The sequence below is a fragment of the Rousettus aegyptiacus genome, unplaced genomic scaffold, assembly GCF_014176215.1.
Source record: "Rousettus aegyptiacus isolate mRouAeg1 unplaced genomic scaffold, mRouAeg1.p scaffold_m13_p_4, whole genome shotgun sequence".
NCBI lineage: Eukaryota > Metazoa > Chordata > Mammalia > Chiroptera > Pteropodidae > Rousettus > Rousettus aegyptiacus.
In genome coordinates this window covers 130575329-130588963 of record NW_023416307.1, presented here as the reverse complement: position 1 = coordinate 130588963, position 13635 = coordinate 130575329, and the positions used below count along the sequence as shown (strand labels likewise).

The 13635-nt window shown below is 31.6% G+C and overlaps 1 protein-coding gene across 3 annotated transcripts in view; it reads left to right on the top strand.

The window, feature by feature from the left end:
- Window positions 1-13635, top strand: part of DNAJC13 (DnaJ heat shock protein family (Hsp40) member C13) — a 108144-nt gene that overhangs the window by 50659 nt on the left and 43850 nt on the right. For 2 of the 3 annotated variants that reach the window (XM_016140295.2, XM_016140296.2), the window contains exons 20-29: window positions 420-563; window positions 3197-3211; window positions 3775-3857; window positions 5189-5342; window positions 7765-7868; window positions 8448-8607; window positions 9856-9918; window positions 10666-10767; window positions 12040-12144; window positions 12896-13098. In XM_016140295.2, coding sequence (XP_015995781.1) covers window positions 420-563; window positions 3197-3211; window positions 3775-3857; window positions 5189-5342; window positions 7765-7868; window positions 8448-8607; window positions 9856-9918; window positions 10666-10767; window positions 12040-12144; window positions 12896-13098 — 1133 coding nt within the window. The remainder of the gene's footprint in view (window positions 1-419; window positions 564-3196; window positions 3212-3774; window positions 3858-5188; window positions 5343-7764; window positions 7869-8447; window positions 8608-9855; window positions 9919-10665; window positions 10768-12039; window positions 12145-12895; window positions 13099-13635) is intronic. The other variant, XM_016140298.2, reaches the window with a different exon arrangement.

The following is a 13635-nucleotide window of genomic DNA, read 5'->3' as shown; positions in this document are numbered from 1 at the left end:
AACTCGCTTATTTTAAGTGTACAATTTAATAATTTCTTATATAATTACAGTTATATACCTATTATTGCAATCTAATTTATGAATAGTAATAATTAGCTATTTTAATTATTAAAGTTGGGCTATCTTTGAGAAAATCAACACATTTCGAGATGTCCTCACCCCATTTCTCTGTCTGCCCCCACTTCCCACTTGTATCTGGCCACCTTTCTAAAAGGAACCATCTTGAAAACTAAGACAGGTTAAGATTTCCCAAACAAAAAGTATAATTTATTGTAGAAATTTTCACTTTGTATTTTCATTAAGTCTTAACATCTTATATTTATTTAATCATATGAATAAATTGTGTGACTCAGCTTTACTTAGATTAAAATAAATTTCAAACGGGACAAACTATCATGGATTTTTAACATTTTTTATAGGATCAGTATGGAAAATTTAATAAAGTTCCAGAGTGGCAAAGACTAGCTGGAAAAGCTGCTAAAGAAGTTGAAAAATTTGCCAAAGAAAAAGTGGATCTTGTGTTAATGCATTGGAGAGATAGAATGGGTATTGCACAAAAAGAGGTAAAAATAAAATCTGCTTTCAAACTTCTAGCACTTCTGTATATCTTAGGTAGGTTTACTTCAGCTATCGCTGTTCAATAGATGGTAGTTGAATATTTCAGACTAAACACCTAAAGAAATGTTGGCTAATATTGATTCACATTTTTACATAAATTTTTCTTTATTCATACTTTCATGAATCAACAGTAAAGGTTTTAGTTAGATATTTCATATGAAATTTAATATAAAGTTCTCTTAATTTTCTATTGTAACTTCTAGTTTCCATACATTTTCATTCATATGTATCTATTTCCATCTCTGAAATTTGTTTTGTAGCTATAAGAATAAAGATGTCCTCCTTGTTTAGCTTTTTAATTCACAGCTAGCCAGAAAAGTGTTTTGGAAATAAGATTCACGTTTTTAAAGTAAATTTACTGTGTGTACTTAAATTTTTCAATATTAGCTTCTCAAATCAAGATTAGATTTAAAACAGTTCTAGTCTCATTTGTCGGAATGTAATATGTGCTACAGAATCTAATTCAGTAATGTACATTCTTCTATTCAAGATGAATTATACAGTGGTTAAGAATGATTTAAGATATCTGGTAAAAGTTAATTCACAATTTTTGTGGACCACACTTATATTATTTTCTTTTAACCTGCTCTTTATTTATGGTAGCTATTTCCTTATTCAAGAAAAGTTTCTCATGAATTTTCAAAATACCTAACATAAAGCATTAGATGCAACAGAACAAATATTAGTTTGTGGGTATCTGAAATTTGAGACCAAAATAAAGTTCTTTAGAACTTGACCTTAATGGGTTAATGCTAATTTGTATGAGTGATATATTCAATATAAAGAATCATTAGTTAGGCTTTCAAATGGCTAGGAAAGTAAAAAGGATACTGAACTTTGAATTACTTAACTTAAATTTGAGCCTGGTTTCATCACTTATTAATCCATACAGCAAAATGGGTTTTCAAAATCTTTCCTTTTCCCTGAAATCAGAATAACAAGACCTCCCTTCTCTATCCTATAGGGTTGCTTTGCTGTACAAGCAAGATAGTAATAAAAGCACTATAGACATGACTGGTCATAATATCGCTATGGCATTTGACCAATGAAAACCTAATCTACAAATATGATGTGAATGATTTTCACAGTTACTAAAAATTATAAGCTCCTGCCTTCAGGTAGTTAAATCCATTTAAAATAATAGTTGTTTCAAGCCTTTGGATATAATTATACTGAAAATAAGTTTTTGGCATCAGATTTCATACATCACATTTATCCAGCTTAAGCTTGAACACAAAACTATTTTAGCTAGAAGCGTAGTTAACATCTGTTATTTAAAGACAATTCAGAGGGAAAAGAATGATTTTTTAGTATCAATAATGTTTTGTTGGTCTGTTGGTTTTGTTTACATGGAGTGTTATCTAAAGTGTTGAGCAAATAATGCTGCCAAATAGATACATGCGGGTAAGAAATTATTTTGGTAGCAAACTAATTATTTCTTCCAGGATACTGTATTAAGTATTAATTACTTGTAATGAAACCGAATAATCTTGGTACTATTTTATTTGTAGAAATATTAACACCAAAATATGGAATGATCTTGTGCTTTAGCTAAAGTCTAAAAATTAACCATTGTCAAGATTAACCAGCTAGTCTTTGAAATTAACTGCATTTCTTATATAATCAGAATGTTTATGAAGTCAATTCCATATGTAGCTAATGTTTTGCATTGAATTAATAATAACCTTTGGCTAATGTATAAAATGGCTTTTTACTTCTTTATGTTATTTTCAGTTTAGAGATTTGTTTAGCCATTTAGAGCTTCTAGCTTAAGTCTCAAAATCAGTCAGCTCAGTTTATGGAGAGCCGGTTGTCCTTTTTCTGTATAGCATTTACATTTTCATTGCTCTAGACTCCCAGCTTTTTGTCCTGAGGGCAGGGAAAACTGAAGAAAGTACTCTTTAATTTCAAGGAAAGGTTTGTCATTAATACTACATTTTTGAACTGTTTACAAACTTTGTTTACATTCCCTTACATTAGTTTTCATGATAGTGCACAGAATTAAAATTTGTAGGAAGTATTTCTTTAAACAGTAGGTTTTATATTTCAAACAGCATTTACTTTTTAAAATGTTCCTACTCATTTTACCTTTTGTTCTGTCATCTAGTCTGTTTTCTTGCTTCATTTTATATAATTTGCCACTTCTTTAATGAAAGTACTACTTTCATGTTTTAATCTATACTACTTTCTACTTTTGTTTCTATCACACTGAAGATTAGAATTTTTGAGTCTGAAATACGTACAAGTTTTACTTGGGACAAAAAATTTTAACCTCCAGTCCATGTATAGACTTGAAGAAATCTTTAAAATCTTCCCCTCCAGTTGTAAACCTTATTTAGATGTCTTTCTCTGGAATAGGGGCCATAGCTGTCTTTGAATTCTCAAATGGGTTTATACTTTCTAAAATTTAAGTCATAGACTTAGAGAAGCAGGTGGACTGTTTTCCATCTTAAAGTGAAGGCGATTTATATGGGTGACATTCCTAGTATAATCTGTATAATAGATATAGCTTAGCAATTAGAGACTCATTTTTATTTTCTTTAAATTTTTATTTTTTCCTTTTTACAATTATATTCAGGACAGAAACAATATGGTGAGTTTAAGTTCCTGCTACATGTGTGAAATTCATTAAACTGCTTGGCATGTGGAGTCATCTTTGATATTCTTTGTCTAATAAATTCAAGTCTCACTTCACATGTGTCTGAATGTAGATACTTATTTCTTGTCCATTAGCTATTTCAATTTATACTTGTTTCTCTTGGCTTTGGTAGCAGTTTAATAACCTGTAACCTTTTGCATTTATTATTTTCCCATGACTTTTGTATTAACTGCATGTCAGTGTTTAAAACAAGTCACTGTTTTTGACTGTTATAAATTTTATTAATCATCACTATAAACTTTAACAAAGTTTGGTGTTGAAACAATAACTTTAGGCTACGTGGAAAATATTTCATCAACACTACACATATATGCTGTCAAAGCATTACATCATGATATCTAATATATTCATATTTCATAGATTTTGATTCATTAATTTTGTTTCTGCCAAAATTTGATGAAGGAAATGTTTCACATCACTTACAAAGTGATGGATGTTTTGACTGAGCCTATCTGGTAGCCTCAGATTGAGCACTATGAACTTTTTTCCTTTTCCAGAATTTAAATCAAAAACCAGTAGTTCTTCGAAAGAGAAGACAAAGAATAAAAATAGAAGCAAATTGGGATCTCTTCTATTATAGGTAAACTTTAAACCTTTTCTCCAACATAGATTAAATTTGTTTTTTTAGACCTAGTACTTTTTGCTGTAGATATTTTTATGCTATCAAGGTCAAGAACTATAACTGCTAAATTTGGTATGATTAGTGATGCTTCAATAAAATTAAGGACTTTTATAGAGTGTTGGTAGTATAAGGAGCCAAAGTTACTTTTAAAATTTTATTAAGGCTTATAAATGTTTACCTTAAAACACTTTATTATGGTTTAGAAATAACTGCATCATAACTTCTTTATGCCTTGTTGGAAATGGAGTTTTAAAAGAGGTGAATGATGAAAACATGAGACTCATGGAAAATGGATATAAATGTTAGCCTACCTCACACATACTTTTCTAGCTTTTCTAACATGGTAACCCCTTCTTTTCCTCATTTATTAACCCCTTCCTCCTCCCAATATATATACATAGAAGGACTGACTTTGAAACAAACATTTTGGGGGATTTGCAAAACTTTCTGAGATAATTCACAGTACTCGGTCTAGAAGCTGATTTATTGATTATACCTTGGCTAATAAAAGAAAAATATGTACTTTGAAAACTTCCCACAGTGCTTTTAAAGTCTATAGTATGCACATAGTATGGCCTTAAGAATATGCCTTGATTTTCTTCCTCAGGAATCCTTCAGTTGTGTTGTCCCTTCCTAGAACTCCTTGGAACTCTGACATCACACTTTCTAGGAGGATTACAGACTGAAAATGAATGGCTATGAAGCCCATCCATCCCCAGTTCAGAGTTGTGTCCAGATTTATTACAATAGTTAAATTATTTCAGAAATAAAAGGAAGATATTTTAAAAATAGCAATCAGAGCTTGGCAGTTTCTTACTTGGGTAGTTTGTAAAGTTCTAATCTATAATGTTGCTCATCCCATACACCTCAAACCCAGTTCCAGAAATTCTTACCTCAATCCGAAATTTCATATCGGATTATTATTATTCTCTGGCTGGAATTATATTATCAATAAATATTAAAATGGAAATATGTGTTCTTATTTTGAAATTTACATAGATTTGTTTTATGGCTTGGGTTCATTTTCTTCCCTAACATTTTATTGTGAAAACTTTCAAAGATTCAGAAAAGGTGAAAATATTTTACAGTGAATACCTATATACTTATCACCAAAATTCTACCATTAACATTTTACTATACTTACTTATTAGATGCTTTATTTTCTTTATTTACACTTGCTAAAGTTTAATAATTCTACCGTATTCTTATAAGATGTAGTAAGGGATATTTATAGATTTTTTAAAAATGTTAATTGCTTCCTACTATTTTCCTGTTATATGTATGTCTAGGTTTGGTCAGGACCACGCCAGGTCAAACCTAATTTGGAATTTCAAAACACGAGAAGAATTGAGAGATAGTCTTGAATCTGAAATGAGAGCGTTTAATATTGATAGAGAACTTGGTAGTGCTAATGTGATCTCCTGGAACCACCATGAATTTGAGGTAAATTTTAATATTTGTAGTAGATTAGGTTTCTAAATAAGCATGTATTATTTTTGGAGTGTTTAACTTATATAACATATGTCCTTTTGCTTTTAATTTTATGGAAGTAATTTTGGAAAACTTTAATCTCTGCATGAGACAAAAATAAAAAATTAATTTGTTAAGTAACTGGGATTTGTACCTGAGAATAATGCAACAGTTTTAATAAATTTGATTCTGTGCATTCCAGATCTGTTCTTTGATTGTTTTCCCTCCTTTTTTCCCATTCTTCTTCCATGGAAACAGCTGTTCTCCTTGTTCCTTATAGCTTATTTAATTCTTATAATTTGATTCTTAATGTGACTATGTTTTGCTATTCTATTAAAATATTGATGTGAAGAATGACAAAACAAGAACAAGAAACATGTTGGTAGTAGATAATTTTGCGTGCCTGTGTATAATTTAAATTCTTATTATAGCTGTAAATTTGAAGATACTTATGACCCTGTAGCCTTTGATCTTTAACCCAGCTGCATTTCTAAAATATGTAATAATTTGATTTTGCTTATTTCTTCCTTCTTGAAAAACTTTCTTTACTTTGGTTTTGGGAATCTATAATCTCCTGGATTTTCTCTCCTTCTCTGGCTGCTCCTTATTTACTCATTTTTCATTAGTCCCTCAACTACTAAATGTTGGTTGGCCCTAAAGGATTAGTTCTTGGACCTATTTTCATTTATAATCATTGCCTCAATTCTCATGGTTTTAAATGTTTATATAATGATGGCTTCCTTTTTTGCTTAGATCTTCCTTCCTAGATTTAATGCTTTTATCCTATAATTAGCTACCTAATAAGCATCTAGAACTTAGCTCTAAAACTTTTGCTCTTGTCTTTCTCCCAGACCTACTTTTGTAATCTTTCTGATCTTAGATAATGGTTCCTTGTTATTTTCTGGTCACAAACTTTGAAATCATTTCTCTTATACTCTAAATCTAATTTGTCAACAAGTATATTTAGCATACCTTTAAAATTTAGGATTATAGAATTATAGTTTCTCTGCTTTCACCCTTACTTCGCTACAATTAATTCATTATCAATATAGCAACAGTATGATCTTGTTAAAATGTCACTTCTCTGCTCAAAGTCCTCTGGTGTTCCTAGGGATTCCCATCTCACTTAGTAGAAGTCTGGGTCCTTAAAATGATTTACAAGACAGAATCTGTGTAACCTCTAATCTTATGTTTCTTTGGTCTTAGTCCTACTCACCCATTCACTCTTGCTTCAACCACACTGGCTTCTTGGAGAACACCAAATTCATGTTCTTGACTTGGGGTCTTTTTCTATGTGCTGTCTTATTTTCTGTGGAGCATTATTTTCTGTAGATATCCTCATAACTTGTTTTCTCATCTCCTTTATGTCGTTTCCTGAATGTCATCATCTAAGTGGGACTTCCCCAGTCACTGTATTTAAAAATACACACTCATACACACACACATATACATTCTCTTTGTCCTCTTCCTCTACTTTATTTCACTCCATAGCACTTACTATCACTCAGCTATTATATGTTTTACTTTTGTAACTGCTACACCTGTAAGGACAAAACTCTTTTATGTTTGTTTATTGTTGTATCTCTGAATACTAGAGTAGTACATGGTACACACAGTATATGCTTAAAAAATAGAAGTTGATGGATGCTCAGAATTTATAGAAAGCAAGTTAAATGGATATACATTATGTATTTCATTTTATATAATTTATATTTTTAGAAGTCAGTTATTTTAGGCTTTGGTAAAATAATTCTGATAACCTAGTCAGGAAGTATTTTTTTTTTTATAATATTCTGCAAATCTTTACTTGAGATAAGCAGCCTAACTGAGTACAAGGGTCATGGTGCTGCCCCAGCTTCTGATCACGGGCTACTCTCTCATGCATTACCTCCAGTCTGTAGCCTGGGGTAATTTGACATACAGAGACTGAATGCTGTACAAAAGTATACCATAAAATGTAGTTGATGTGTTGGGAGATGAGGGAAGACCTGAAGTAGCTTGTGTGAATTGGGCAGACTGTATGTGGTGCAAGACCATATAATCCTTGGTTAGTCAAGGCAAGCCAAGAAGAGAATGAAGCAGATTATCCCTTAAAAGGGCTTTGATTCTTTTTTCCCTTAAGCCTTTATGGACACCATGGAGTCCTGAGAGTTTTTATCATCAAATTTTATATTCATAAAATTGGTGCATAATTCTCACACTTACCATTTAACTGAAATAGTCACAATAATAACCAGATATTTTAAGAAATGGTGATTTTTTCCCCCCCCTGAATTTAAAGCCTGCCTTATCAAGGGAAGAAAAAGCTCTGAACAGAATTTAAGAAGTGATTGTGTGGAAATTGCCAAATATCCATCATACACCAAAATAATGTAATTTGCTTTTATTAATAAAGGTAAAATATGAGTGCCTGGCTGAGGAGATCAAAATAGGAGATTATTACCTGAGATTACTGTTGGAGGAAGATGAGAATGAAGAAAGTGGATCAATTAAGAGATCGTAAGCTAGTCTTTATATTTTGTTATAGTAGTCCCTCTTTATCCGCAGTTTCACTTTTTATAGTTTGTTACCCACAGTCAACTACAGTCCAGAACAATTAAGAGGAAAATTCTAGAAATAAACAATTCATAAGTTCTAAATTGTGTGCCATTTTGAGTAGCGTGATGAAATCTGTGCTGTCCTACCGTATCCCGTGAATTATCCCCAAGACTGTAAATGCTACCTGCCCCTTAGTCACTTAGTAGCCATCTCAGTTAACAGATCGGTTCTCAGATACCTTAAGTTAGAGGGAGACCATATTCACATAACTTTTTATTACAGTACATTGTTATAATTATTCTATTTTTAATTACTGTCAATCTCTTACTGTGCCTAATTAATATATTAAACTTTATCAGAGGTATGTACATGTAGGGAAAAAAAAAACAGTATGTATAGAGTTCGTTACTGTCTGGATTCAGGCATCCAGTGGGGGTCTTGGAATGTATCCCCCAAGGATGAGGGCAGGAGACTACTGTATATTTGTTTTCACTATTAGTTTCATGGCTAATTCTATCATGAATTTTTTTTTTAATGTAGGTATGAATTTTTTAATGAGCTCTATCATCGTTTCCTGCTCACTCCAAAAGTAAACATGAAGTGTCTATGTTTACAAGCCCTTGCTATTGTTTATGGCAGATGCCATGAAGAAATAGGACCTTTTACAGATACGAGATACATCATTGGAATGTTAGAGAGGGTAAGGATATCATTTAAGAAAGATACTTTTTGATAGTGTTATTGAGGTACATGATAAATTTTTAAAACTACATTTAAATTCTATTTGATAACTCTGTTACCATAACTTTCTTCATGAGTTTTTCTTTAATTTAAATTGTACTTATATAAATATAAGTTAGATAAATAGGAAAACAACTAATGGGTTAGTATCTTTCCATGTCAGTTTATTTTTTTTCAGTTGCTGCTTTGAACGACTTTAGCAGCCTATTTGCCAGTCTTTAAGTATGGATGAGCAGGACAGGTGTGTAAAAGAAATAATGACTTTTAGAGCTATGTTTACTTTTTGTTTTCCATTTTGGAAAAATATTAAATGATGCTAGCATACTAAAGTTCACAGCATGAGGTCAGTAAAACTTTTTAGCACTACACTGACTAAAAAAAGGATACTTAGAGTGAGCCCATTTTTTTTATTTATAATGTTTGTCATTTAACACTATTAGCATGGTATGGGGAAAGTTCAAATTGATCAGTTTATCCATCATGCAGCTCAAATTTGAGTGTTACCTGCTTTTTGCAGTGTATACACTTCATTATTTTTGTGTTTACATTCTTCATACACTTAACAATTTAAATTTTAGCCAACTGCCATAGAACCATTTCATCAATTTTGATAATGGCCATTAGTGCTTCTTACAGTTCCCTCAGCTGTCAGTCGTGCTTTGTAGATTAGGAAACTGATTCTGAATAAGATCTCACAACATACCTAGCAAATAATATGACCAGGTGAAAATCCTTTTTGTTTACTGTTACACCAAATTGCATTATTAAATTCTAAATCACTTTTAATCTAGTAAACCTGAGTAATTGAGGCATAGCATTTATATTTTAGGCAGACATTGTTCTTGTTTGTATTCATCATGATATGGTTTATGTAAAATGTCATTAATCCTTTAGAATTTTTACTTAATTCAAGAGTATCATTTGGACTAATTCATTTATTTTAATTTTTACATATATTCTTAAAGATACATATTGAAGTAATCTGTTTATGACTTTTAAAAATATCTGCCTTTCTAGGGAGATTAGAGAGATTAAAAACTGTAGAGAATGTAAGACGTTGAAAAATTGTAATAATTAACAGTCTTCTCTGATTTTCTTATTGTTTACAAGATGACATTATTTTTTATCGTTAGTTGGTTGATTTTGTCCAATGATGATGTTTTGTGTTGCTGTTCACTTATAACAAAACTCTCATTTATTTTAATAGTGCACAGATAAACTTGAACGAGATAGGTTGATCCTCTTCCTTAACAAGTTAATCCTTAATAAGGTACAGTATTTTTGCATAAGTATGCTATTATTTCCATGTAAGCCACATGAATATGCAATAAAAGATAAATTATTACAGTATGAGTTAATTATCCAGACATGTTTCTTTTATTAACTTTTCTTTTTAGATTAGAAAGTTCTGTGTGCTTTCAACTCCTAGAGGGAACAGGTTTTACCAAATGTTCCATTTATATTCTGCCCTGATATTACTAATACTGATTAAATTAATGATAATAATAAGTGAAGAACAATAAGGAATGAAGTCGTTACCTGATTTTTCCTTAGGGAATCTTTAGGATTAGTTTTTAAGTAAAATAAATGCTTGACATAAAATGAAACATTGAAAAGTTTTTAATATATCAGATTTGATTTCTGATTATAGAATAATGTGTTTATATACGAAAAGGACCTTGGAAAATGCAGGATAATTGTAGAACGAGACAGTTTACATGGATGTTATTCCTTCCAGGCTTTAATTTGTTTGATGCTTGTTCTGTTTTGCTCAGAATATATTTATGTAAAAATTCTTTATGTGATCTATTTGTAATATATACATATATACACATTTGCTCTTTTTTATCTAAATTAATGTTCCTTTAACACAAAATACTGAAAATACCAAGTAATACCCATTATGTGTTAATTTTTTTAGAGACTCCAAATAGTTTCTTCTTTAAGAGCCTCTAAGGTAGTAGTACCTACTGGAGAAAAACATTTTAGATTATGTGAAAATGTTTTTGTCTTCTAGAAAAATGTTAAGGATCTCATGGATTCAAATGGAATTAGAATTCTTGTGGACTTGCTTACCCTTGCGCATCTCCATGTAAGCCGAGCTACAGTACCATTGCAGGTATGTATGCTTATCTAGATTTCACAAGTTTAACATTTTTGGAATTTAATTTTAGAATCAAAAGAATCATAAAAATCTGGAAATATATCAATATATGTGGTCATGAATGTATTTCTCCAATAATTATGATAGTACTAATGCTTGAGAGATTAAGTCATACAAGAAAGGAAAACTAACTCTAAGAACAATCCAAAATGGATGGTGATGATCCAGTTTTATTTTTCCAATGTCTCTTGTCTTTTAAAGTAACCGCAACTCTAATGTGCCTATTCTAAAGCCAATGCAACCTTTAGGAATTAAACCGTATTCGTCAGTTATGTAACTTGAACTTTTAGCATTGAAACCACTGAGAGTATGTTGAACCTGGATACCTTATAAAAACCAGCCAGTAAGAGAACAGAGCTGCCAGTCTCTACTGAAAGGCTGCCTTCTTATACCTAATTTATAGAGGGGATCCATGTTTAGCTCATTGATGGTTTCTTTTCTTCTTCTTTTTTTTTTCTTTTGGTGTTATGTTTTGTTTTTGTTTAATCTTCTGGTGTAAGGAGATGTATCATGTTAGGTTTTGGCTAAGTGTATTGCCCAAGGTCACCTAATAAGAGACAGAGCCAGTTAGAATCCAGAAGTCTATGTTCTCAACCACTCTGCTCTCCCTCTATATGAGTAACTGAAAGCTGATAGTTATGAGAGCATTTAAAAACTTTTAATTAATAAAATTTACTAACTACATAAAAATTCTATTTTAATTTTCATAAACACTAACATATAAAATTATAAGAAGTATCTGTAGTGAGGGTGGTAAATTAAGTGTTTAAAACCACTAAAAACTTTTCCTGTTAGCATTTTAACTCTCTGCTCTCAGGTGGTTATTGAAACTTTTAGTTGGAATGAATTTTTCTTTCAAAAGAACTTAAGTATTTTGAGCATTGTGTTTTCAGGTTAATGATATATGTTTATTTTTATAGCTGTTTGCATTGTTCTTTGCTTAAAGCTTAGTGCCCTCAGATTTATTAATAATCAGGAATATAAATATGTATTCAAATTTAGCTTAAATTGCCAAGCGAATGTAGGGACCCATTTATTTCAAGTGCATATTAATAAGGAAGTCACTTTTTTGGACTGTAGCTAACCCTTAATTCTTAAAGTCTCTTAAAATTTTAGGTGAATTTCTAAAGGGATAAAAGCCAAGAAATTAGTATCGTGTAACTTTTTATAAAAGACATCTACTCCCTTAATTTTCTGCCTTGAAAAATAAATCTTTTTAAAACTTAGACCAATGTGATTGAAGCTGCTCCAGATATGAAAAGAGAGAGTGAGAAGGAATGGTACTTTGGCAATGCTGACAAAGAAAGGAGTGGCCCATATGGTTTTCATGAGGTATGTGTTTTAGAGAAACTTTTCATGAAAGTTTTAACCTTTTTTATGCACCCCTTTGCACACAAATCATTTAAAACTATGATTTGAATGACCGTCACCAACTCTAAGGTCTCTGCCATTCAATTTCTACACTAAGTATTAGACGGCTTGCATTTCTAGAGAAACACACACAATCATGTCTTCAGACCTTATTGTTTAAAAGCAATTGTGATGGAAGTAGCACTCAGGTTTTTAATGTATTTTATATAACAATTGCTACTTTAAAAATTATGTCAAACTATAATGCTTCTACATGGTATAGACAGGTAGGTTTTAATATGCAGTCTGAAATTCATTAAAAATTGCCTGTACAGTCCATAGGTAATTTCTGTCTTAACATCTGCTGATGTTTTGACCCTGCCCTCCAATCCTCATCCTCCCAGTCTCAATTGGAATTTAGTCAAAGATAGTTTTATAAAAGACCAGGCCTTCTGTTTGTATAATTTGGTCAATTTACACTCTGCCTACTGTCTTTATTTTTTCCAATGTTTTCTTAATACTCTATGGATTGGCCAGCTAACTGGTTATTTTCATACATTAGTAGCCAAATTTATGTTCCTGAAGGCTTGCCAACAAAAGTTTGTTGTTCTTTAATAGCGAACTTGTATATTTATTCCATAGTTAAGTATGTAGCTTACTATAAAATAAAAAACATTAGCAAACCTTTTCATCTTGCTTTGTCTGCTTTTAATCGCGGCTTGCTTTCATTTAGATGCAAGAATTGTGGACCAAAGGAATGTTAAATGCAAAAACCAGATGCTGGGCTCAAGGCATGGATGGATGGCGACCACTTCAGGCAATACCTCAGCTTAAGTGGTGTCTGTTAGCCAGTGGACAGGCTGTACTAAATGAAACTGACCTTGCTACCCTTATTTTGAACATGTTGATCACAATGTGTGGATATTTTCCAAGCAGGTAAAATGTAATTGAACATTTCCATGGTTAACAGGGTCTCTTGAACATCTTGTCTCCCCATTTGATGGATGCTTCCTCAGTGATAGCATGGGGTTCGTCTGGTGATTAACGACAGTGAAATTCCATTTGTGGCTTGGGGGAATGCCACTTTGAACTTTGGAGCTTTTTGAAACATATAAAGAAATAATTTACCAATTATATGGATAAAGTAGGTAAAAAGCAGCTTCCTCTAGGAAACTTCAAATAATGTTACAAATTTGAGGCTTACTATAAGCTGCATTCTAGCAACAGTAGCAGTTGCCATTTATGTGAATCATGTGAACTTTTGATAAAAACATACTGCAGTCCGTAACTAACTAGTAGTGAGCACCAGCTCCTGACCTGTCAGGTTATCCACTCCTCATAAAAGAACATTAGTCTAGGGCCACATCTTGCCCCAGTTGACTAGTGAAGGTGAGAATTTGTTATCCAGTGTTAATCATAATTATGACCCTTGAGTGGAACTTTTCAATCTTTACAAACTATTTGTATAAACAT